General features: G+C 42.9%; 1 protein-coding gene across 6 annotated transcripts in view; it reads right to left on the reverse strand.

Annotated features, from left to right (window-relative positions):
- Positions 1-20,367, reverse strand: part of EPB41L4A (erythrocyte membrane protein band 4.1 like 4A) — a 249,881-nt gene extending 229,514 nt beyond the window's left edge. For 5 of the 6 annotated variants that reach the window (XM_064596462.1, XM_064596465.1, XM_064596464.1 and 2 more), the window contains exons 1-2: positions 19,704-20,367; positions 18,904-19,327 (exon numbers count right to left, since the gene is read on the reverse strand). In XM_064596462.1, the coding sequence (XP_064452532.1) occupies positions 18,904-19,002 (99 nt within the window). In that variant the 5' untranslated portion in view covers positions 19,003-19,327; positions 19,704-20,367. The remainder of the gene's footprint in view (positions 1-18,903; positions 19,328-19,703) is intronic. The other variant, XM_045899935.3, reaches the window with a different exon arrangement.
- Between the last annotated feature and the right edge of the window lie 6,993 nt (positions 20,368-27,360).

The raw sequence follows: 27,360 nt of genomic DNA on the forward strand, positions 1-27,360 counted from the left end.
AAAATGAAGTTAGCCCATATTAAAAACAGATGTTCGGGGCACCTGGGTGGCTCAGTCATTTAGCGTCTGCCTTTGGCTCCGATCATGATCCCAGAGTCCTGGGATCGAGCCCCACATCGGGCTCCCTGCTCGGCGGGAAGCCTCTTCTCCCTCTCCCTCTCCCCCTGCTTGTGTTCCCTCTCTCGCTGTGTCTCTCTCTGTCAAATAAATAAATAAAATCTTTTTAAAAATAAATAAATAAAAACAGATGTTCATTCAATAAATATTTACTGCAAGCCCACTATGTGCCAGACACTGTAGCAGGTGTTGAGGAGACCTCTGGACAAATCCTAAAAAAAAAAAAATCCCTGCCCTCACAAAGCATACATTCTAGTGGAGAAGACAGGCAACAACCAAAACCAGTAAGTAAATTATATAGTATGGTAGAAGATGGTAGGTATGATGAAGAAAAATAGAGCAGAAAAGACTTAGGGGAAGTGAGTTCAAAGGGTGAGGGAAGGCCTCAGAAAGGAGACATTTGAGCAGAGACCTGAAGGGGTGAGGGCAAGCCATGGGGAATTCTGGGAGAAGAGCATTCCAGGCAGAAGAAACAGCAGGTGCTGAGTTCCCAAGGCAGAAACGGGCTGTGTGTTTGAGAAACGAATAGACCTTCTTTCTGACAACTTCATGAATCTTAAGTCATAGAACTCAGAATACTTAAGATCAATCATTTTATTGTCTTTTAAGAATTCTCTTAAAAAGATAAACCTGACGCCTTTCATGCCTAAAGCAGCCAACCAAAACAAAACCATATTATTTTGAAGGCATGTTTCTCTAGAAAATGGTCACCCTTTAATGAGCACTCTTAAGTAAAACTGCGGTGATTTTGATCTCAGGTAAGTCACATTCAACAACGCACCACCTAAAGGTAGAGTCATAATTAGGCAAATCAGCCATTCTAGGGAATGAGCTTTGGTAGGCAGGTCCCACCTAGAGGCAGCTGGGTATACAGAGAGGACAGAAGCAACAAATTCTTAATCCATCCTCTTCCCACCTCCCCCACCAGGTACTCCCACCCCCCACTCAAATCGAACCTTCTAAACCACCAGCTTCCACCAACATTCCCCTCTAGACCCTCCCTCACTTATGGTGGGAACATACCACCAGCAATTTCACTTATCCCCAGACTGCACTCCAACCATACACGGTTCTTTCCATCTCTGCTCCAGGACTTTTGCACAGGCTGTTCCTGCTGCCTAGAACTTCCACCCCCACATCACCACCATTTAACCTGAATAGGACTTCCTCAGGAAAGCTTCCCTCTCTTTCCATCAGAGTCCCTGTGGCATGGTCTCATATCACCGCCAACATTTCCTCCCCACACCTGTGCACTCACACTCCTGCTCCCCCACTAAGCTGGCAGCTCCAGGCTTCCAGTACCTGATGCCTAGAAGTTTCTCAAAATATACTGTTCAATGAATGTCCAAAATTTCAGTTTTTTTTCCTACTCCACTCCAAGGTCATAACCCAGCTCTCATCACCTCACCACTACTGCCTTCCCAGACCCCAGGCTCCCCCCGCCCCTGCCCCCAACAGCAATCCCACCTGCAGTGGTAGTGACCTGCCAGCTCACCACCTTCCTAAAATCCTGCCAGGACTCTCCCGTTTTGACTTATCACACGCCAGGTCTTCACTCCTCTTCATGGTTTTCAGGTTCTTCCCTTATCGAATAAAACCAACTGGATGCAATGTAGTTTTCCCTTTTGCCTCCAGGGTCAGCCAGGCTCCTCACTGTCTCAGGAGTTCCACTGGGCAACCCCCACTTTCTGTGCATCTAAAGTACACTTAGCCTTACAAGTAAAATTCGAGACACACTTCTCCACGAGACCATGCTTCCCACAGCAACATCACACTTCCAGTCCTTGTCTAGGTTTAACTGTTCTCTTACAATTTCACGTATGTGCATTCTGTATCCCCCACAACTGGCTGGAAGGGAAAGTTATTAGCCTTTACTGGACACCACTAGGTGTCAGACATTACAGGAGATAGAAAACATCTGCGTACATTGTAAGTACTGTTAAAACTTCCATTGAATTGACTGGCTCACATTTTCTTATGGGCTATCTTTTTTTTTTTTTTTTAAAGATTTTATTTATTTATTTGAGAGAGAGAATGAGATAGAGAGAGCATGAGAGGGGGGAGGGTCAGAGGGAGAAGCAGACTCCCTGCTGAGCAGGGAGCCCGATGCGGGATTCGATCCCGGTACTCCAGGATCATGACCTGAGCAGAAGGCAGTCGCTTAACCAACTGAGCCACCCAGGCGCCCCTCTTATGGGCTATCTTTAACTGCATATGGTCTTACTCTATGAAGCAGCCTTAAAGAAGAAAATAATAAAATCCAGGAAAAAAGAAATTAAAAAATATAAGTGTTCATGAGTCTGAGAAAAAAAACAAACTGCTTCATTCTCCTTCTACCAAATCAGTCATCCAAATTGTTGAAAACAAGAAATTTAATTGATTTTCCTGGGCCCTGTCCACTCTAGGAGGAGAACTGAAAAAGCAACAGTAATCTGTGAAGCCTGAGTAATGAAAAGTTGATTGTAGCTCCAGACTAGATAATCCACAGACACAATCTCCAGGCTTGAAAACTAGCACCTGTTACCACAGCCACTCCAGACACAACCCATCAGATTTTCAGAGCTAGAAGGAAACTGGGCTATTTATTCTAATGTTCAAATGCTCGCATCGAAAATGCATTTAACATACTCAGTACCCAGGATCTGCAGGATCCTTTCCCATCCTTTACTCAGTTAAGAACAAACAGTTCCTGGGCACCTGGATGGCTCAGTTGGTTAAGCGACTGCCTTCGGCTCAGGTCATGATCCTGGAGTCCCGGGATCCAGTCCCGCATCGGGCTCCCTGCTCGGCAGGGAGCCTGCTTCTCCCTCTGACCCTCCCCCCCTCTCATGTGCTCTCTCTCATTCTCTCTCTCAAAAAAATAAATAAAATCTTTTAAAAAAGAACAAACAGTTCCTGCATAAGAGTTAACAATTTCTCAGTCAAGGCTGTCTCATTAATTTTGAAGAATTTTTTTTAAATGTTACCCCTGTGTGCACTGCCACAACCAGAAATACCAGAAATACCAGAATCATGTACTAGCAAATGTACGTGTGGATTGTATATGCTACATTCTCAGCCCAAAAGTTTTAATTTAAGGGGAAATATAAAGCCTATTAGTAAGCATTATAAAAAATTACAGATGTGTCCAACTATTTGGGCTCTTACTGGCTCTTACTCCTTTCTCTGCACTAGGAATTGAACACAAGAAATACAGCTAAACTGACCCAAGAAGTGTCAATGAATCTTCTGTGGAGAAGAGGTCGGCCAAAATGAGAGCCAAACTCTGACAAATACATGCAACAAGACTCAAAATATGCCAGTCAGCTTAAGCCATCTGAGCTCCTCATTTTTGGTTGAACACACTTAGAAAACTAACAACTCGGCCTGTCTAATAAGCCATGGATCCACTCAAAGCAGCAGAATTTATTAAGCATGAGGGGATGTGGTGCATTTTGCTGTCACTTTGCCACCCCAACCTCAGGCAGAAAGCACAAAATTATCTAACCATATGAGGACAAAGGTGGGAACATATACTAGTAAAACCAAACAGGGTACGTCTACCTGCCCCTTTGTGCTGAAAACAACACCACTCCTTGCTGGGAACATGGCTTCGGTCAGCTCAGCAGTGACAATGGCCAGGGGAAAAAGCCCATGGAAGACCCAGGAAACTGTAAGCAATTTAGCACATAAAATCACCACCCTCTCCCTAGGGGGGAAGAAAATCTTTATGTCGTTTTCAACTTTTCAATGACACCAGATGGGAAACATTTTAAAACATGAATGAATTTACAATGTAAGTTTCCAGAAAAATCTTTTTTTTTTTTATTTTTTTTTTAAAGATTTTATTTATTTATTTGACAGAAAGACACAGCGAGAGAGGGAACACAAGCAGGGGGAGTGGGAGAGGGAGAAGCAGGCTCCCCGCTGAGCAGGGAGCCCGATGCGGGGCTCGATCCCAGGACCCTAGGACCATGACCTGAGCCAAAGGCAGACGCTTAACGACTGAGCCACCCAGGCGTCCCCAGAAAAATCGTTTTTTGACTAAAACAAGGTACACCCTACGGAATATGCACACCTATTTTCAGTCGCCCTGATTTTCATATTTTAAAATATATATATATTGTTTCAGGACATCAACACTGCTCAAACACAGGGGACCCAAATATTAAAATCGTACTTCAACGTTAGGTCACTTATCTTTTGCCTTCTGGCGGATGTATATGTGCGCATGTGCACACACAGCATTTTTCAAGCAGGAGGAGGAAAACTCAAGGATTTTCAACCTGTAAATATACAAGGTGCCCAAGTTTCTTCACAATGATTCACAGGATATTTGTGACCTAAGGGGACTGATCTGCTGTAAGCCTAGGGTCTAGTGTCCTTTACGGCCATGCTCTGGGACTCGCTGTCATGCCTGTGTCAATGCCAATGTTTCCATGACATTGTCACAGCCTTCTCTCCCAGGTGCATGTAATGGCTTAAAGGCAGCCTAAGGGAAAGTTCTTCAGGGTTTCTGGGACAAAAGATTCTAGAAAGTAATGATTTATTGAAGTTCTCATGATCCTCAAAATAAGTTAATTCAGATTCTTACAAAGGCTAAATCCTAATAAACTCAACAGCATCATCACTGAAATTAACCAAAAAATTTCAAGTCTTCAGTTGTGACTCATAATTTTAGTCCTACAAGGAATTTTAATGAGTAAATCCTGCCATATTTCCAAACCAAAGCTTCATTTTTGAAACCCATCTTCACCAACTGATCAAGATTATCTAAATTGAACTTACCTCTTTATGCTTGGGCAGGCAAAAGGACTACTACATTACCATTAATGCAAAGGGATTTATTTTCAACTCTGACCTTCAAAAGTCTGAAAAGCTGCACATGAAGGTCAACATCAAAAAGAGAGAGGAGGTGGGGAGGAAGCTAGCTGGTAGTTGTTTTCAAAATGATCTCTGTCCAACCCAATAAACCAGTTTTCTAGTCAGTAAATGCAGATACATATAATTAAAAAAAAAGCCTTTTCAGGGAAACTGTAATTTGGCTCATTGTTTAGAACTGTCTAAAGACATTCTAAGTCATCATTTCACTTCTTTTTAATCTCCCATTAGGTTTTGCTCTGTATGGTTACATAACAATAACAGCTAATATTTATTGGGTATCTTTCATGTTATACGCTAGGCACTATTCTGAGCTCTTACATGTATTATTTCATTCAGACCCCATAGCCAACTATGAAGCGGGTGGTATTATTATCTTCATTTCACTGATGATGAAACTGAAGTACAGAGTTAAATAACTTGCAAAGGTCACTAGTTAGTAAATGTTAGAGCCACAAGATAGTAATTATTAACACTCCATAGCACTTTAGGATTTTGCAAGTTTTTTTCAGCCATTATCTCCTTTGAGCCTCACAATGCCTGTGATATTGATGGAATAACATGGCATCATTTTAATTTTACAAATGAAAAAGTAAGGCTCCCAAACACTGACTTTTCCAAGCCAGGAAATGAAAAGAGCTGGAACAGGAATCCAGACTTTCTGAGTCTGTATTCTCTCCTTCTCCCACGACACAGGCTGCCTTTTTTTATTCTAGACACTCAATACAAGTATTTTCATCAAGCACTGATTATTTCTCAAAGTAAAATTCTAGATTTCTCAAAGCATACTTCTAGTTCCAGATGGTTACAATTATGTCTAATTCCCCCTTTCATCCCCAGCATCGAGTGCAGTGCCTGGCACACAGTAGAGGGAGTCTGAGCATTCTCAGACACTCCTCTTCCTCCACCAAATTCATTCCTCTGCGTTCATGCTACCTTGCCACCCTGGACTGGCTTCAGAGGCACAGTCCATCCTCACACATCATTACTTTGAGGAGACCAAAGTCATTATATTAGTCCACACTCTTCCACAATCCAACACCCAAGAAGATATGACAACTCGGAGTTTTATCTTAAGTTGGATGCCAAAACTCGGTTGATGACTACAGCAGTCCACCTTCAAGACGGCTCCCAGTGACCCCTGCCTCACGATACTCACACTCTTATATAGTCCCCTCTCAGACCAAGGTGGGCCGGTGTGACCAACAGAGTATCACAGAAGAGGATGTTAAAAAGACTGTGGCTTCTATCCTGGGCTTTCTCTCTCTCTACAACCACTTGCTTTGGAGGGAAGCCAGCCACCACGCTGTAAGAACACTCAGGAGCCTGTGTGGTGAGCAGCCAAAGGCTGCCACGTGCTCGTGAGCGAGCTTGGAAACAGCTCCACCACCGGAGATGGTTGATGCCTCACTCACAGCTTGAGTACAACCTCATGAGAGACCCTGAACCAGAATCATCCAGCTAAGCTGCTCCTGGATTCCAGATCCACAGAATCTGTAGGTGATACACGTTTGTTCTTTAAGCTGATAACTTTTGGATGGAACATGCCACACAGCAATAGATAACCAATACAGGGACAAACCTGTTATCCACTGGCATAAGACTACTTCTAGTCTCTACAGGCCCCCCTACACACACATACACCTGTTGTGAATATCCAGATGACGAGCTGCACCAATGTTTCATGACATACCACCGCAGACCTGGCCAGGGATGATGCATAACGCGTGGTATACATACCGTATCACCTTGCTGGAATCTGAAAAATTACAAATCTTGAAACACACGTGGCCCCAAGAGTTTCTGATAAGGCACCGTGTTCACTTTTTCTAAAAACACCTTTTCTGATTAACCCTACCTTGGCATATAAGAAACAATTTCTTATAACAATTTCTTTACCTCTTAGAATCTCCACCACATAACTCAGTACTTGGTTATAAATTGTCCTGTCTTGGGTCTATTGTTTTATAAGTTAATGTTCAGCTTTCCACCTCAAAGTTAAACTTCTTACAGGCAAGAGTCCTCCCTCTATTATATCCTCACCACCAGAAATCGTGGACACTACTGGGTACACAACAAACTCTGAATAAATTCTTGTAGAATTGAGTTCACAAAGCCATACCGACAATTACAGATGTACGGTATTGGTCCAGACCCCGGTATACCCTCACACTCAAAACCTATTTATCTTCAAATAACTGCCCCAGAACATGATGCAAAAACAGTGTCTGAAAGGAAAAAAAGGGGGGGGGGCCTGGCTCTCTGAGGAATTCTGGAAAATTTGCACATCCTCCAAGTGCCCTTGTAAACAGCTGCAGACACATGAAATAATCGTTATCAAGGGAAAAGCTCTATTAGCCTCCTGATGATTGGCCCATCTGAAACCTTTCAACGAAAGAGCAATTTTACCTTTCTGCTCTCCTCCCTCGCACTCTCCCACGGGCAGGAAGAAGGGTCACTAATCAGTTTTTAATTTTCTTTCCTGAAGAGATATTCAGAATTGAGCTGTAAGAACGCAGGGTAAAAGCTTTACAAAATAAAGACCAAGGAAGAATTCCAGACCTTTTAGATAAATAACGTTTCTTTTAAAGCCAAAAAATAAAAATGCAACGTGGTAAGTGTCGCTCTGAAAAGAAATAAGATTCCTTGAGACAAAAGGGTCTCTCCCTCATATAATCTACCTGAAAAGAGTGCCACAAATCCACATTCCAAGACTGCAGAAGGAAATCAGGCCAGATCGTAGACCTATCAAGATTTAATTTAAGGAGGAGGGAGGAGGGTAGAGGAGTTCGGGAGGAGATGGGATTGGGAGTAAACCTAAATGATTTTTTTTTTTTAAAGATTTTATTTATTTGACAGACAGAGACAACAGCGAGAGAGGGAACACAAGCAGGGGGAGTGGGAGAGGGAGAAGCAGGCTTCCCCACAGAGCAAGGAGCCCGATGCGGGGCTCGATCCCAGGACCCCGGGATCATGACCTGAGCCGAAGGCAGACGCTTAACGACTGAGCCACCCAGGCGCCCCAGGAGTAAACCTAAATGATTTTCAATCAATTCTGACCTCTTCCTTTATAATCAACTCCCAGCCTTTCCTCTCTTGCATGCAGCCAAGAAACCAGGGGTGGATGAGCATTGAGAAAATGACCAGATGGGAAACCAAGAGACAGGGTTCTGAGGACTCTGTGTTGGGCTCTGGCAAATCACTGCCCCTCCCTGGGTCCCTGTTCCCTCACCTCTAGAATGAGAGGACAGGGTGAGACAATTCTGAATGCCCATGCCAGGTCTAACTCTCTATTACAAGTGAAATCCAGTCTGCCGTAATTCACAACATCTCTTCAACATCCTCCCCTGGTGTCTGCGGCATGTTCTGGCAGCATCTTGGGGCTGCATTAAGTGAGGTCACATGACCACACACAGGTTTGGCGCAGAGAATCAGATGGCAAAAGAGTGAGTGACTGGTAGGAAAAAGCAATGACAAGCAGAAATGAGTTTGTATGAAAGATTTTGTCCTGCTATGGCATTATCCAGATTCTAGACACCTGAGATTTTCTTCACTGGGGGAACTGCCCATAGCCTGCTTATCTATGGGGGTTTTTCAAGTGTTTGAATACTATCGACTTTCAAATTGTGCGATCCAGACAAAACTGTCAAGTTTACATGATACCAGTTTCAATACCACTAAGATCTGCTACAATTGTCCTCAGTCATAGAGGGTGTTAGTCCAATTCCATACAGCCGTAGATGCTTCCTAGGCTTGAACCTGCAATCCTGCCAGGAATCCTAAAGTTCCAGGTTAAAAGGAAGGCCCCGGGGAGGGGGATAGTGTTCAGAAGTGGTCCTCTAGCCATCTACATCATTTTCCTAGGAGGGAAACATTGTGCCGTGCACTTCCGCGGGGCAAATCTCTAGCAATATCTCAGTATGTTTCAAGGGAATAGATAAAAACCACATACCTATTTAAATATTAACTTATCTAACATGCTACACCTTCACCTATCAAAACTAAGATTATTCATAAAACATGCAAATACCTTTTTCCTAGCCCTCTACCAAGTGTTTACAGAAAGAGTATATAAGAATCAAAGGCAAATCCTTTATATACAGTGTAAACAACCACAGTCAAAGGCTGAACAGAATAGTTTTTGGAAATCTAAATACTCAGCCAAAGTTTCAAGCTATAAAAGCATTAGCAGCAACTTCACTAGAACAATCCTTCTCTCAGTCCGTCAGATGTGACAAATACTTACCGAGCACCACCATGTGCCTGACTCCCTTCTAGGTTCTTGAAGATTTGACAGTGGATAAAACAATGTTTTACTGGGCGCCTGGGTGGCTCAGTTGGTTAAGCGACTGCCTTCGGCTCAGGTCATGATCCCGGAGTCCTGGGATCGAGTCCCGCATCGGGCTCCCTGCTCAGCAGGGAGCCTGCTTCTCCCTCTGACCCTTCCCCCATCTCATGTGCTCTCTGTCTCTCTCATTCTCTCTGTCTCAAATAAATAAATAAAATTAAAAAAAAAAAAACAATGTTTTACTGCCCCCAGGACGTTTACGGGACTTTTTTCAAAATATCAATGACAAACTTGTTTTAACTGGGAGTGTTTCTTTGCTAAATGACAAACACCTACTACCTTGCCACAGAACTAATAAAAATAAATAAGACACATAAAAATAGGCATGTAGATCAATGGAACAGAACTGACAATCCAGAAATTAATCTTCACATTTACTGTCAATTTTTTAAAGATTTTATTTGAGAGAGTGTGTGAAAGTGGGCGGGAGGGGCAGAGGGAGAGGAGCAGACTCCCCGCTGACCAGGGAGTCCAATGTGGGGCTCGATCCCAGAACCCTGGGATCATGACCTGAGCTGAAGGCAGACGCCTCACCGACTGAGCCACCCAGGCGCCCCAGTTGTCAACTGATTTTTTATAATGGTGCCAAGACAATTCAATACGAAAAAATGGGTTTCACATGCAGTACCTCAGAATAAGGTGGAGAGCCTCACCCTAATTTTACAGATGAGGAAGCAGGCTCAAAGAGGGTAAGTGACTGGCCACCCACACCCCTTAGAGAGCCAGCATCACTTTGAGCAGGAGTGGGAGGTAAGAGATCACAAACCAGAATTCAGAAAATTTATTAGCAAATAATAAATCATACGGAACTATCATTTATTGAGCAAGTTTTGATCCTATGTGCCGAAAAAATTTTTTCTCAAATTCTTACAGTCATTTACAGGCCACCAGCTTACAGATGAGGAAACGGAGACCAGTTCCAAGGCAGAGCAGGGTTTGAACACCGGGCAGGGGTGGGGAGAAGGGAGAGGCTGAAGGTGACCACACAGCACCCAGGTTAGAAGGCTGGTTCAGGTGTGACACATGAGGGCCAGGTCTAAGTTGGGAACAGTGAGAATGATGGAGAAAAACCAATTTGCTGAGTGACAATTAAGGCGACAAAGGCTCTAAGACTGCCTCTCAAACTCAGCTCTGAATGAAGACCAAGGTGGGACCTGAATGGTTTAAAATCCAAACGGGTCTTTGCGGGCTAGCTCAGGAACCTGACCAGCACTCATGTCACTGTATGGAAAAGCTCTATTCTGAACAAGGTACTTTCTACCAACGTCTGGGACACCATCCCCGCAAAGTTGGGAACGCTGGCATTATTAACTATGCTTTCTCATGTGCTCAGATGTGTCATTTCTAAACAATCTGTTGCTACATTTGGTTCTCTCGTCGGTCAGCTAATTCCTCCCCTACCATCTGCCCTTTTGGCTATTGTCCGTGGGGGCTGGCACTCAGCACTTCTTGCTTTTCCTCACCTGCCACCAACTCTCTTGTTCTAACTTCCTCCTGGCATGTCAATGTCCTTGAAAACAAACTTCTCACGCATTTGGAAGCCACTGCCAGGCCCTTTCACGTCTTCAGTGATTATTAAGAAAGCCTCTGGGGGAGCCATCTCAGCCTTTGGGAAATCTCCTAGCAAAGAGTTTAGTTACAGAATCATGGGCTAACAATCAGCATTAAGGAACAGTGGCCGTTCCACTTAAAAAAAAACAGGAACTACATACATGCCTCAGAAGCACAGGAATGCAATCCACATTTTTTAGAATGGAATAGACTCACCAAAGTCTAGTCACAGGCTTTTTGAATCACAAACCAAATTGGCTGGTTCTTGACCTTAGCACACCTAGGCTATACCTAAACAAGTAGTAACAGATGCTTGGTTAACTTTAATATATGAAACTTAGAAACAAGTCTTGTGATGCAGAAGAAAATGGCAGTTACTCTTCACAACCCAAAGCAGGCTGATGAGGAGTGTTATGCACGAACTATACTTGGCAGCTAAAATGTTGGAGACAAAGCTCAGCCAAAGCAGTCAATCCCAGAGAAGCTGGAGGTGCATGGTAAATCTAGTCTCTGACTTGTGTTTGTAACTGGCCTGCAGAAAAGTACCCTGTGCATAGGAATGAAAAACATCATTTGTCATTAAAAAAACAATAAATTTACTTATTGACACTGTCTCTGCCATTAAGCCTTAGAGCAGTGTCAGATGAGGTTTATGCAGCTTTAAGAGTAAAATGGATGGTACGGCAAGATTAAAAATTACATGGATGGTCCCTGATGGTGTAAACCCACCCTGTGAAACCAACTCACAATAGGAGACAAGGAAGAAAAAGTAACTCCTGTGTAAGGATCTATTATCCATTCTAGAAACATGCCCTTCTTCCAAAAGACTCTCAAGCTGTAAGGGGGAAAGTGACACTTTTTAAAAATTAAGAGACCGAGAAAGACTTAATCCTGACCTCTAGGACACAAAAAGGGTGTGCTTCGTGTTTTCTGAAACAAGCGGCTCATCAGCTCATCAGCAGGCTGCGTGCACTCTGACCACTGCGCCATTTCATTTTCCACCCATTACCAATATAAGAATTAGAGCATCTTGGCAACAGATTTTTCACAGTGAGGTTTACTTTATTCTAGGATCTTTTCTAGTAGAAATAAAGTGGCAAAAGAACCTCATTATCCATAAGATTTTCAATGTGGCCTGTTCCAGCTGGAACACTCCTTCCATTCCTCTATCCAAATGACAGTTAATAAGCACCTACTGTGTGAAGCATACAGTGCTAGCTGCTGGGGGACCACAGGTAGGGGTTCACAGGCTCCTGAAGGAGACACACGTGTCCAGAAATAATGCTTGCAGTGCAACAAGGAAGTGCTGGAACAGGGTGTGTGGGAAGCCCTGACTAGCACTTAACTGCCTGCTCAGCCTGGGTTGAAGGCTTCCTGGCAGATAGAACGCTTGATTCAAGTCTTAAAGGGTGGGCTCAGATGAGTGTGTACTTCGGGAAAGGTAAGAGGGTACACCACTCGGCAGGAATCAATGCACAAAGGCACAAGAGTCTGGTACATTTGGGAAACAGCATTTCGGTGTGCCTGCAGAGCAAGTCATCTGGGTAGGCCCCCAGAACTGCCAAAGGTCTAGATCAGGCAGGCTGTAACGCAAACAATGAAGTTGGGAATTTATGGGTACCGCCCAGCCGGAGACAGGTAGCAACATCTGAGGATATTTTCAGTTGTCACGACTGGGCAAGAAGTGCTACTGGCAGGAGCGCCTGGGTGGCTCAGTCGTTAAGCGTCTGCCTCCGGCTCAGGTCATGATCCCAGGGTCCTGGGATGGAGCCCCGCATCGAGCTCTCTGCTCAGCGGGAAGCCTGCTTCTCCCTCTTCCCAATCCCCCTGCTTGTGTTCCCTCTCTTGCTGTGTCTCTCTCTGTCAAATAATAAAAACTTTAAAAAAAAAAAAGGAATAACATTAAAAAAAAAAAAAAAGAAACAAAACAGAAGATCATAGGGGAAAAGAGGAAAAAAATAAAACAAGACGAAATCAGAGAGGGAGACAAACCATAAGAGACTCTTAATCATAGGAAACAAACTAAGGTGGTGCCTGGGTGGCTCAGTCGTTAAGTGTCTGCCTCCAGCTCAGGTCATGATCCCAGGGTCCTGGGATCGAGCCCCGCATCGGGCTCTCTGCTAAGCGGGAGCCTGCTTCTCCCTCTCCCTGCTGCTCCCCCCTGCTTATGCTCTCTCTTCATCAAATAAATAAATAAAAGCTTTTAAAAAAATAGATTACATCCAATTAAAAAAAGATTTCTGAATAAACAGTATATAAAAAAAAGCAGTGATATGTAATTCAATGCCACTAAAGATGACTAATTAACACAAGCTTTTGGCTCCTGTCTTTAAAAACAACTTTGTAGGGGCGCCTGGGTGGCTCAGTCATTAAGCGTCTACCTCTGGCTCAGGTCATGATCCCAGGGTCCTGGGATCGAGCCCCGCATCGGGCTCCCTGCTCGGCAGGAAGCCTGCTTCTCCCTCTCCCACTCCCCTTGCTTGTGTTCCCTCTCTCGCTGTGTCTCTCTCTGTCAAATAAATAAAATCTTTAAAAAAAAAAGAAAAAGAAGTGCTACTGGCATCCCCTGGGTAGAGGCTAGGAATACGGTCATCCCCCAATGGACAGGAAAACCTCCCACAACAAAGAACTGCCTAGCCCCACTCAGATACAACTTGAAACAAACCATCAAAGAAGAGTATCGCATTTTCCTTGTGTCTTAATAAAAATAACAAGCCACTGTCCGTGTGGCTAATCAAAAGAAAAAAGTCTAGACTTTTGTCTCTATAATTTAGATTAACTTTATCACCCCCTGCTATAGTCAGAATATTTGTGTGACCCTAAAATTCATATGTTGGAGCCTTAACCCCCAAGGTAGTAGGAGTTGGTGCCTTTGAGATTATTGTTCTTATAAAAGAGGACCAAAAAAGCTCCGTAGCCCCTTCCACCATGGGAGGATACAACAAGACGTTTTTCACCCAGAAAAGGGCCCTCACCTGACCATGCTGGCACCCTGATCTCAGATTTCCAGCTTCTAGAACTATGAGAAATAAATTTCTCTTGTTTATAAGCCACCCAGTCTATGGTATGGGTTATAGTAACCCAAATGGATTAAGACAACACCCATCCGCAAAAGCAAAAAAAGCTCTGCATTATTTTTTTTTCCAGTAAGCTCTACTTCCAATGTGGGGCTTGAACTCATGACACCAAGATCAAGAGTCACATGCTCCTCTGACTGAGCCAGCCAGGTGCCCCCTCAAAGCTCTGCATTAGTTGAAGTTCAGTTCAAAGTCAGTTCAAGCTTAACATTACAGAATTCAAGAACAAGGATATTAACAGGGCTAAAAAAAAAAAAAAAGTGTAGTGCACCAAAAACCAAAAAAATTATAAGCACTTGGAGAAGGACAGCCATTAGTTGCTGGAGGTAACCAACAATGCTTCTCTTCTTAAATTACTTTTAAATCACTTTCAAACCATGGATGATAACTGGTATTTTTAAATAATTTTTTTCAAGGAAAAAAAACTTCTTATAAAATTGAGGGGGCGTTTATAGTTTGAGGATCTTGATAAGGCTGTGTTGTAGAACTGAAATTTGCTAAGAGAGTAGAACTCACGTATTCTCAACAACAACAAAAAGTAATTATGTGAGGTGATGGATGTGTTCATTACCTCAATGGTGGGATAGTGGGAATCCTTCTGCAACTTAGGTTCTATCAATCATGCTGTACAATTTAATCTAATTCCATTTGTCAATTATACCTTAATAAAGCTGGAAAATACTTCGAATCATTTTAAAAACAAAAAGATATTTGAAGGAGCATTTATGTAGTAGTCCATCTTCAACAGCCACAATAATACAGATAACCTATTTGAATTTCAGAAAACAAGATGCAGTGTTGGTGAGGGGGACTTCTATCCCAGTCACATCTAATTTACCAACCAAACAAGACCCACAGCCAACCTCACACTGACAGACATGTTGGTGTACGATTTCTTGCTTCAACCTATGTTTATCAGGTCCTTGACTCTATACCTTATGAGGTTGATATTAAAAGATATGGGTAGCCACATATATGACTTATGAAGCACTGGTGTTTGTCACTGTGTTCCCAATCTTCTTAGATGTTTTCTTCACCATGCCAAATGGAATGAAAATTACAATTCTTGGTAAGTGAGATGCAAATAATTTAAGTCCCTACCTTCTGACTGTTTTTCTAGTTTATTAGGAAGTTTCTGATCAAAGCATTAAAACTGACTCACAGTATTTCCTCAGAAACCTCAGGATGATTAAGAAGCAACTTCATTTAGAAGTTAATGGGTAAATTGCACACTTCAATTGTGTGAACTGTATATCTCAATAACACCTTTTTAAAAAAGTTAATGGAATTTCCATCGTGCTGTCATATTGGTTTCATTAATTTAGTCAAATACAACAAGGGAAAAATAAGCACCTCAGTGTTTATTACATTACTGCTCAGAGCACTAAAACCTCACTGAAATATTAATCTAGTTCATATTTGCAGCAGGAATTTTGAGGACTAAATTTATAATCAAACCTTCTGATTTTTTTCCCCTGAAAATCTTTTGCTAATCATTTGACAACTTATACAAGTAGTTTGAGCCACAAATTTTGCTTTCTCAGAGAAAAAAAGAAAGATCTCTACCTCCCCCAGCAGAGAGAACTACAAAGGACATAACAAAAGTTTCCCTGAACAAACATTATTCAAAAAACCAAAAGACCAACCACAGCAGAAATTCTTAAACAAACAACAGAGATAGCAGCATAGAACAAACAGCTAAAAGCTATTGTGAGGGTCAACACACAACCAATAGCTTTCGGTTTATATAAACTTGGGCTCTTAAATCCTAGATAAGGCTCAAACTGCGAACTGCATGCGAAAGACTTCCCACTTGTCAAGGTAAGGTTACCTCTAAGGCAAGTTAAGAAGCAAATTTCTATATAACATTAGTATGAATACAAATACATTGTTTTATTTTTTTAAGAACAAAATTATTTTCCACTTAAATGCTATTCATCTTGACACAGAAGATGTATAACTATTGTCTCCAGGCTGAAATGCTTTCCATGGGAGCAAACACATCAATTTTTTTTCTAGTCGATGAAAGACTTTGATCTAAGTTGCAGAAAATCACTCATGACTAACTTCAATTTGTAATTTGGTGCTTAAACAAATCCAAAAAGTGTTTTTCAAAATGGCACACAGAACAAATGTTTTACCAAGTTTCTCTCATATTTCTTCTACTTAAATTCACAATTAATTTTTTAAACTCACAGTGCATTATGACAGTAATACAAGCAAATTCTTAAGTAACTATTTAGGAATCAGTAAAATCCATCCTTCCACAAAGGGATGAAATAAATGAATAATTTTAATGCAAAATTAACTGTCTTCATTTCATTTGAGATAGAATGTGGAAAACGGTCATCTCAAAATGTTAGGAAATACTTTTGAAAAATAAAGATTTTTCTATTTTAATTTCAGGAGTAAAATAGGCTAATTGATGTCATATGCTTAACTTTGACTTTAATTAATGATAATAAAAGTTACCAAGTGTACTATCCCAGGGAAAACACCATAATAGTAGCTATTGACTATTTCATTTACATTTTAGTTTACTATTTCATTTACAAACTAAAGTAGGAGTTAAAGAAAATGTCAAATATGTACAGAATAACACATATCCATTCAATGTCTGAATACCATCCACATGTGAGATGCTGTCCGTACATTATTCCATTTATAAACACACATGTGTTTAATTAGTACATACCACAAGTAGACAGGTGCTTAACACATGCACTTAATGGTAGCCTGGTAGTTACAGATAATGTGGTTAACTTCAGCAGACATCTGTGTTACACATATGGTCATCAAAATAATTGTGGCATGCTTTTTTGACACTGAAAGAGGCCAAGCCAGTTGCAAACTGATTACTTCCAACAAAACCCTGCTTAAATTATTGTTTAGTTAAATGGCACATATCCAAAATAAGAGCATTATAAAGTTGCTACTGCCTTTGAATCACTCACCAATTTTCAACATATTTGTAAAACAAGATAAGCACCATCAGGTTATAAAAAGTAATTATGGATTAGGATTTTTTATTCATGTTTCTTTGACAAAATTATTCCATTTGATCCCAAGTCTTGGCTGCTCTCTTAACAGAATGTACATGCTCCACAGCTGACAGGGGTATGGCTTTTGTGATTAAATAGGAAGCTCACACTCCAGATGACTTTAGACTGTGCACTTCAGAAAGATTTTTGTTGTTTTAGTATCAGATCATCCGTTATCTTTTTCTAATTGTTTCTTTCCCCCAAGCTAAAGAGAATCTATGTATTATCAAAAATTTATGATGTTTTGTGATTTTTGCCTATTTGCACAGTACACCAAAGAATGCTACATCCTCTTGAAAAGTTCTTTTCCTGATTTCATGGCGGGGGGAGGGGGGGGAGCGGGGTGTGGAACATAAAGAAAAGCTGGAAATATAAAATATGAAACAACCTTTTCCAGGAGTTTTTTTTTTTAAGATTTTATTTTATTCATTTGAGACACAGAGATACAGAGAGAGAGAGAGCATGAGCAGGGGGAGAGGGAGAAGCAGACTCCCCGCTGAGCCAGGAGCCCAATGTGGGGGCTCGATCCCAGGACCCAGGATCATGACCTGAGCCGAAGGCAGACGCTTAACCATCTGAGCCGCCCAGGAGGCCCTCCAGGAGTCGTTTATTGGCCTTGAAGGGAAACACCAAATGAGAATCTGATTGACTTTTGCGTTTTATAATTCCTGGGAAACAATGTTCAAAACAATTTCCCGAAGAAAGGGTTAACTTTATCTTGTGGTTTTAACTGATCATTTTTACCCCCATCTCCTGCTTAAGATTGACACCTGTGAAATGAGAATTCTGTACACCAGGAATGGTGACATCAAAGCTTCAGCTTTTGGCCAGGAACAGTTACTTCAGTGTACATAATAAAGCTGTGTAAAAACTGATTCACACAAGGAAATGCCCAGGGCCTACGCCATTGGGATTAACTTCTGCCATACAAGACTAGGACACCGGCAGCCTGAACTTGGTTCTCAGACCGCCAGCTCTACGGAGATGGAGGGTGGGGGGCAATAGTGGGAAGGAGGAGCGGTAGCCCTTCACTGGACTCAGCTGCTCAGGTTATTTAAAATGCTCCGGTGATTTAAATATGCAGAAAACGAAACAAAACAAAACGTTCGGAATTCGGATCATCTTTAGGTAGTTACGTTGTTAGCAAGAGCAAAACAAGCGCGCAGGCGCGTCCGTCAGGTTGTCAACCATAAACATAAGAACTCATCAAAATTAAGGAAGTGGATCTCTGCAATCTCCCACAGCCTTTTGGTTTAGGTTCTCTAGGTTAATAGCAGTATTTGCATTTTAATGGCCTACAAACAGGCGCAAAGTTATTTACCGAGTCGCTTTGAGAGATGTTTACTTAAACGTGGGGATAAAATCAGTTCGCTTGTAGAACTGGAAATTATTTTCCGTCCAAACGTAGCATTACCCAACTACAAACCCAGGCAACACAATCACAGTCACCCAGTAAATGTGTTTCAGCGAGTGAACTATATGTTACTTCCCCAATGACACTAACAGAAAAAATCCTTCAACAAAGCCAAAGGAAATCGTGCCTTCAACACTGTATGCAGCCTGTATATTCAATTCTGTGCCTCTCTGGAGCTGCGGGGGCCTTAGATGCTTTCGGAGGAAACCGGTGCTGGGAAGTTTTGGTCTCAGTTGCAGGACTGTGGGCTGCAGCTGAGAGTGGATGGGCGGACTACCCTTCGAGACAAGAAACTTACTTCCCTTTATAAAGGGATTCAAAGTGAATCCACCCGGACCCGTCCACAGTACCTGAGTGCGGGGCAGCCGCGGCTCCTTCCCAGCGCGCAGAGAGCAGTGGCCGGCCGAGACCCGTGACAGCCCTCAGACAAAGCCTCGGACCCCCGAGCCTGACCGGCTGCAGACCCCCCGGGACACGCCCCCGGCCCGCGCCTACCTTGATGCCCTGCTGCTGGGTGGTGAGGGTTAACTTGGATTCATTCAGAAGCAAAACTTCGCAGTAAAATTCTTCCGGAACAGCGCAGAAGCAGCCCATGTCGGCTGTGGCCGTCTCCAGCCAGGAGGGAAAGCTGCGACCAAGGCGCCGAGCCGCCCCCTCCCCTCAAGCGCGAGGCATTAATTTACTGTCCGCGCGGCGGGCAGGGCGAGAGGAGCGGTTCCCGGTGGGGTCCAGGGCCACGCGGACGAGCCGCCCGGCGCCAGCTGGAGGTAAGGAGCGCGGAGAAGCCGGGGGAGTCAGCGCCCGGGAGCCGCCGGGGAAGCGCCGGCGGAACTGAGCGCGGAGGGCGGCGGCGCGTCCCCGCGCATCCCGCGGCTCGGGCTCCTCCGAAGGCGGGGGCGCCGCGGCCCCTCCCGCAGTCCTGGGGACGACAAAAGTCGCCTGGCAATGGGGGCAAGAAACAGGAAAAGGGAGGGACGCGAGCTCCAGGCCCTCCCCAGGCGAGGAAACCCCTGGGCGCTGTGCAGCCCCCTCCGCCTGCGCCCGCCCAGAGCGCGGCCGCTACACCCGGCCTCCCTTCCCGGCGGAGTCCCCGGAGGGCTCCCACTTCCAGCCCCGACCCCACCCCGCAGCCGATTGGGGAACACTCGGCTGTTCCTTTGTGTCAGGGGTACCCACGACGTCCCAGTCCCACTGCAGGGCCAGTGGCCAGGGTCGTCACTCAGCTACCTCCGCCACCCCATCCCGCGGGCACCCAGAAGCCCGAAGAGTGTCGGAAAGGGCAGCGGGCTCCTTACCGACACTGGCGAGTGCAAGTCAGCTCTTGGTGGGGCGCGGCTCCCGTTTGGAGACCCTGGAACTCATCATGGGGGACTGTGTGTGGCCAAGTTCAAGCTCGCTCTCCGAGAACGCCTTGCTGTGGCGGCGGAGCGCTGCTCCTCCGGGAGATTCTGAGAAGCGGGGAGTCAGAGAGCTTGCGGGCGCGCCGGCCGGCGGAGAAGCGGGAGCCCAAGCTGGGAATGCGCCGGCGGGCGGATGGGGGTGTGCCCTGCGCGTGCAGGCCGCGGCGGCTCCCGGGAAAGTTCTCCAGGCGGCGCGAGGGGTGGCGCCCCGGGCGGGAGCAGTCCAGGTGCAGCTAGGCTGGGCCCCGGCGTCAGCAGAGAGCCCCGGAGCGGAGCGGGGGCCCAGAGGCCGGGAAGGGGCGCCCCTTCCGGGCGGGGTCCCGGCTAAGGGCGGAAGACGGAGCGGAGGTGGTCGAACGGCGAGGTGCGAGCAGGTCCGCACGGGAACCCGCGCGCTGCACCCTGGCCGCCTGGCTGTCCCGAGCCCTGGCCCTGCTTGCCGTGTCCGTTTCCCGGGGAGACCGGAGGCTGGCTCCAGGAAGGCAGGGCGCAGTTCTGCTCGGACCCTGGCGTTCGGCGCTCCCAGTCCCACGCCCTCAGCGCGACGGGCTGTGTCCAGGACTGGCGGGCACAATAGTTCTGAGGCTGCAGTGACCCCTGGTGGGTCCTCGTGTCCGTGCACAAGCGGCAGAGGCTGAGCGCCGGATGAGGCCGGGCTCCCTGGCCTTCGGAGCAGGTGCAGTTTGTGCACTCCAGCTGCGAACCAGCAGCGAGTTAATGCAAGTGGAAGTTAGAGCTGACACGGGGAGGACGTGGGGCAGGGTTGACGGTAGGCCAGACAGAAAACCTCTCTACTTCATATTGAGTATCAGAAAGAGCAAGAGCTTTGGCATCTCATAGTTCTGAGTTTCCTCTTCTACCACTTATAAGCTAGGTAGTCAAAACTCACAAAATTTGCTTAAAACCTTAAAAAATTTTTAAAGAAAAAAAAATACTGGCATCCGCCACACAGTAGAATGGAAATGAACAATTTACAACTTTGGAGGGAGTTTCCTTCCATAGTCATTTGCCAGGAAGGACCTTCTAAGACGCTGCCTTTCCTGTTATCTCAGGCCCATCTAAACGTGAATTAGCACAGTCCCCAAAGTGCAATAGATATAAACCCTCATGTTTAGTATGAACTTTACCTAAAGCTAAGAATCACACCCTATTGTATCTTCCAAGGCTTCCCTGAGATTGAAGCAGGTTTTGAATTCCTAATCAAATTCTGTGTCCAACTTTGGGTTGTGTTGTCAATGTTTTGCCTGACATGAGCTGACACATTCTGGATTTTAACGTCTTTACTTCTGGAAGCTTTTCTGTAACAATGTTTCTGACATAAATTACCAAATGTGATTGAAAGGCTTCATAACAGGTTTTCATTCTTTACCACTATATGTAATAGGATCACCTGTGCTTGCAAAAACAAAAGGTAAAATGCAAGTGTAATCATTTCTTTCCCAGTTTTGTTTCACTGACACTTGTTTTATGTCCTTTGACTTTGTTTTGTTTTGTTTTTGTTTTACCTCCAATGGTAATGAAAAGGCTGAGGGTTTGGAGTGGGGGCAAGGATTCTGTTCCAGGTCCCTCACAAGGGAAAGTACAAAGCCAAGAATTCCCATACCTATGACAGCCATTTCTCAGTGAAGCATTTTCTTTTCCATTTCTTTGTCAGAGATTGGAGAAAAGAACAAAAAAAAGTCTATTTAACACAAAATTGGAGTTTCCTAGAGATAATAGGAAGATTCCACAGGCTGTTGGGGTTTTTTTAAACACCTTATTGAACTATAATTGGCATACAGTAAACTGGATATATTTAAAGCCTATAGTTTGATAAGTTTGACATACGGATCCATGAAACCACGACTACAATCAAGCTAATAATTGTATTCATCACCCCCTAAAGTTTCCTCCTGTACCTTTGTAGTTCTTCCTTCTCTTTCCTCACCACACCTCATCTCCCATGCAACCACACATCTGCTGTCTCTATAGATTATCTACATTTCCTAGACTTTAATAGAAATGGCATAATAGTGACAACTCTTTTTTTCTTGGTCTGGTCTGTATCACGTAGCATAACTGAGATTTGCTCATATTGTTGTATATACCAACAGTCCATTCACTTGTATTGCTCAGTAGTATTCCTTAATATGTGTATACCACAACTTATTTATCCATTCATTTGTGTGCTTTCCAGTTTTTTACTGTTACAAATAATACAAATATTACAAATCCCACTATGAGGACTGTACAAGTCAGCTCAGGCCGCCATAACAAAATGCCACAGACTGGGTGGCTTACACAACAGACACGTCTTTTCTCATAGTTCTGGAAGCTGGCAGTCCAAGATCAGAGTGCTAGCATGGTTGCTTTCTGGTAAAACCTTTCTTCCTGGCTTATAGATGCCTGCCATCCCACTGTGGCTCACGTGACCTCCTCTTTACTGGGAGGCGTGGGAATTAGCACAAGCCCTACAGAGTAAGGACACTAAACCTATCGTATCAAGGCCCCACCCATCTGACCTCTTTTAACCTTAATTACCTCATGATAGGCCCCATCCAAATAGAGTCACATTGGGGGTCAGAGCTTCAGCATATAAATTTGGAGTGACACAGTGCAGACCATAGCAAGGATCCATGTCTTTGTATGGACATGTGCTTGTATTTCTTTTGAAATTTAAAAAAAAATGGAATAATTGATTGGATCATAGATAGATAAATGGCAAATGAGCATTTGAAAAGATGTTCAACATCATTAGTCATTAGGGAAATGCAAAATAAAATCACCATGAGATACCACTACAGACCTGATAGGATGGCTACCATACCACCATACCAAGTGTCGGCAAGGATGTGGAACAGTCTGAATTCTCATATGCTGCTGGTACAGATGTGAGACAGTACTCTAGATAACACTATGACGGTTTCTTTAAAAGCTGCACATATACCCTCCACAGGATTTTGGAGGAAGACTTTCTCTGCCTATCCGGAGAAAGAAATTAACAAGATACTATTCAAACACATTTTCCCCCCAGGAAAATAGTACCGTTTTCAACATGTGCATAACATAATACAGTCTATTTAAAGCTTTGTGCCAAAGCCTTTGATCTCTTTTCAGAGATTTTTAGAAAAATACTTCCTTTGGTCAAGATGACATTTTGTCATAATAGGCCTATGTAGATGTGTCAAATGACAAGTTCATAGCAGATATAATATTATGGAAATATGTAGACCATCTGTGAAGGACTGCTTGAACCCCCATCCTGGAAGAAGCAATTTCGGTCTACATAGAGCAGCACCCCCCGCCCTTGCTGAAATGTGCACTTCAAAATGCCAGACAGAATTCTTTTTAAAGCACCGTGTTCTTTTTCGGAAGATGTCTTTAAACATCCATGTCTTTTGTCATCGTTTTATAATTTTACATTTTCCAAACTTCAGGAAGTTGACTGTAATTTGCAAAAAGAAAGAACACCTTAAAAACAGTAAATAATTTAATTATTTAACTACCCAGAGGCAGTGCAGCAGAATCACCAGGAAGACTTGTTAAAACACAGATTGCTGGCTCCACCCCCAGAGTTTCAAATTCAGTACATCTGAAGTGGAGCCTGAAATTTTGCATTTTTAACAGATTCCCAGGTGAAGCTTATGCTGCTGGTTTGAGAACCACTGCTTTAGAGCTTATCCTTCCAATAAATAATAAACGTTGGTCCTGATTACCTATAAATAATTTTTTCCAAGGGGAGTGGCTCATTCTTTACTTCCCTATTATTCTATCTCATCCATCAAAATCATGCCTATCAAGGAAGAGTATTGAAGACCCTGCCAAGTCAGAAAGAGTCATTTTTAAGGAAGATAAATATCCCTGTTTTAGTTTCAACATACTACTGCCTATTCTATTCAAACACCTTATGCATTTTTCTTTCTAATATAGTATGTGCTCAGGCACATCCAGTTTTTAAGACCATCCTGTCTTCTGACTCACTTCATATATATGTCATTAACCAGCTATTCTCCTCTACTGAAGCCTTAGATCTCATTTACTGAAATGCCTCAAGGGTGTTACCCACATTTCAAGAGAAGACATCTCCTAAGACAACAATCTAAGCTATTTCTTCATCTTTGTGATCTCCATATAAATGTTCTTTGGGGTTTACTGAAAATCCTTATTTTTGCAGTTTTAATCCTTGTTGGTGATGTGTTGATATGGTTTGTATTTAGTTTAAATGGTTTGGAACTTTCACTTTGAAATACCCTAGTTCCCCCTTCACTGTTCATATGTATACTATCAAAAAAAAAAAAAAAACAGCAGAGCTAGTTGATAAGTCTAGTCCCTTTGGGGACTTTTTTTTTTTTTAAACAACTGATTAACATCTTTGCCTATTGGATTGAGAGATTCCAAAGATGGACAAGAATGGGTAAAAGGGGTACTTTGATACATTGTTGTTGGAGTTGTGAATTGATTCAGGCTCTCTGGAATGCAATCTGTCATAAATACAGTATTTTAAATACTGAGATTTAAATATTAAGTAATTTAAATATTAAAATTTATCTTCATCAAATAACAGACACAGATATATGAAGAAAGATATTTACTACAGCATGTTTGTAATATTAAAGCTCTCAACAATTCACATGCTCAGTAATAGGGAGTTCTTATGTTAATTCTAGCATATGCATGTAATAGAATTCCCAGCAGCTGTTAGAAGAGATGAGATGAATGTAAATGCACTGACATGCAAAGTTAACCAGGTAAGCAGTGAGGCAAAAAAGAACAGCTTATATAATAGTGCATATAGAAAGGTCCATTTTGGTGTGTTTTTAAACAAAGTTTGGGTTTTTTTTACAACGAACGTGAATTAATTTAAATGAAAATAGATTTTTAAAAAAAAAAAAGCCTGATGGGGGACTTGATCCCAGGACCCTGGGATCATGACCTGAGCCGAAGGCAGACGCTTAACAACTGAGCCACCCAGGTGCCCTGAAAATAGATTTTTTTATATTAAACAAAAGAACGTCATTAGTGGTTAACAAAATTAACCTTCATTTAAAAATGAACTACTTTCCTAGGTTCTAACCTGGACTCTAAAGACTATTTTACCTGGTTCATGTATTCTGTTCATACCCTGAATAAAGCATATCAACTTAATTTTACTAATATCAATTTATTAATCCACCTATAGAAATTTGAGGAAGGGATGAGGAAATTAGCTTTTAGTTATCCTGCAGTTATTTTGATTGTAGGTCAAACTAGCCATGTAACCTTAAAGAAGTCCCATCTGTGCCTCAGAATGTTCTTCTATAAAGTAAGTGACGTGGGACTTGTATTCTGGTGCTTCTGGATCTTCATGCCCAGCATGCTGCTTTCCCATCCCTTTCCTCTGGAAATAACAAATTGCTCTTCCTGTAAGAGTGGCATTACAGGAAAGGAACAAACCAGTATAACATCTGGCAAAAAAAACATCTGAAGAAGTTGAGCTCCAAGCTCAATGTCTAGCCTTCTGATTCTAAAATCAAGAAGTTGCCAAGAAAAACTGAAAACAGTCATTCACTCCAGGGAGGTAACACAGATGGTTGGCTGGAAGGGAATAGAATAGAGACTTAACATTTTATTATATTCCTTTCTGTACATTTAGAATTTTGAATCCTATTATTTGGATATGTATTACCTAGTCATTTCATAAATATTTTAAAATTTTATTTTTTTAAAGAGTTTATTGATTTATTTGAGAGAGTGAGAGAGAGAGAGAGAGAGCCCACGCGCACAAGTGGAGGGAGGGGCAGAGGGAGAGTGTGAAGCATACTCCCTACTGAGCAGGGAGCCTGACAACTCCAGGACGCTCGACATGGGGCTCTATCCCAGGACCCTGGGATCATGAGCTGAAGGCAGATGCTTAACCAACTGAGCCACCCAGGCACCCCTAAAATCATTTTTAAAAAGAGTATAGTTTATGATCCCATTTCTTTAAATGGGCATGCAAACAACAAGGACTAGATTTATGTATGTAAAAATATCAACAGTGATTATCTCTTTGTAGAATTGTGAGTGAATTTTGTCTTCTATGGTTTTTTTTTTTATAGATTTTCTTCCATGAATATTACTCCTATAGCTAGATAAATCTTTTTAATTTTAATTATTAATCACATAAAATAAAAGTATAATAAAGAACAAAAGGAGGCCAAATTAGCACATAAAACAAAGGGGGAAGCCACAAAACCTCTATTAGCAACCATGTCACCTGACTCAGACAGGTGCTGAGTAGATGGCCCATGAATCACTCATCTTTAGCCCCTGAATCCTCATGCCTTCTCTCACTGTGAGCTGTTTTCTCAGCTTAATGCACTCCTCTTCCTAAAACCCCCCTCTCTCAAAACCTCCACCTGCTCCCCCACTTTCATTTCATAGATCCATTCAGTGCTCAGGTATCCCCGTTGCTCTTCCTTCTCCACGAAGCTCCCCCGACTCCCAGGTCTGGTTTGGGTCCGCATCCGATCTGCATTATTACCACCCCCTTACCAGACTGTAGTTCCTGAAATCAGGGCCATGTTTGACTTAATCACTTTTGTTTCCCAAGCACCTGTTACAGTGCTTGATAGACATAGATTCTCAGTAAATATGTGCGGACTAAATGAGATTACTTATACAAGCTTCTCTTCTGGCATGCTACATGCACATTTCCTTTGAGCACTCTCACCTGAACTCTATCTTGGTTTTCTTCTAGAAAATGGTTACTTTCCCAGGTATCCATCTTAACCAAAAGCAACTTTTGTTGATGTGGTAATAAAGAGTTGGAGTAACTAAAGAAAAAAAAGAAAAAAATTTAAGAAAAAAAAAGAGTTGGGGGCGCCTGGGTGGCTCAGTGGGTTAAGCTGCTGACTCTTGGTTCCAGCTCAGGTCATGATCTCAGGGTCGTGGAATCGAGCCCTGCGATAGGCTCTGTGCTCAGCAAGGAGTCTGCTTGAGGATTCTCTCTCTCCCTCTTCCTTCTGTCCCTCCCCCCACTCACGTGCTCTCTCTCTCTCTCTTTCTCTCTCAAATAAATAAATCTTTAAAAAAAAACGAGTTGGAGTAAGGATACAACCATTGCTCTATATTGAGATATGCACTGGAGCCTCAGGGGTTCGCATTGCTCTGTATATTACTGGGTTCTGTGGTTGGCACTTGGATCTCAGAAGTTTTATGAGGTATTTCCTTTTTTCTGTAGAAATTAACTTGGATGAGAAATTAGGGCAATAGTAAACACTTTAGACTTTCGTGCAAACTTATAGACCAGAGTTTACACCCAAGTTGCATTGAATAAATACTGAATGATATTAGAGCTTGCACTTGAGCTGATAACCAAGATGATACTGATAAAAGAGTTGCAGTAATCTGTTGAGAAGGACCTAATTTTGAGTTGCCCAAAATGAGGAGCATTCTCTAATAATTCATTTAATCTGGGTTTAGAACATGCTTTACTGAAATTATATAGTTGTCTGTGACATTATAAAACAACAGCAAGTCATACAATTACATAGGATCTGTAACATATGAAATCTGGAAGGAATTTTAATAATCACCTAATCCCACCCCCTAA

This window comes from Mirounga angustirostris, unplaced genomic scaffold (assembly GCF_029215605.1).
Source record: "Mirounga angustirostris isolate CCGP_5_RB_7025 unplaced genomic scaffold, mMirAng1.0.hap1 SCAF_7, whole genome shotgun sequence".
Taxonomy (NCBI): Eukaryota; Metazoa; Chordata; class Mammalia; order Carnivora; family Phocidae; genus Mirounga; species Mirounga angustirostris.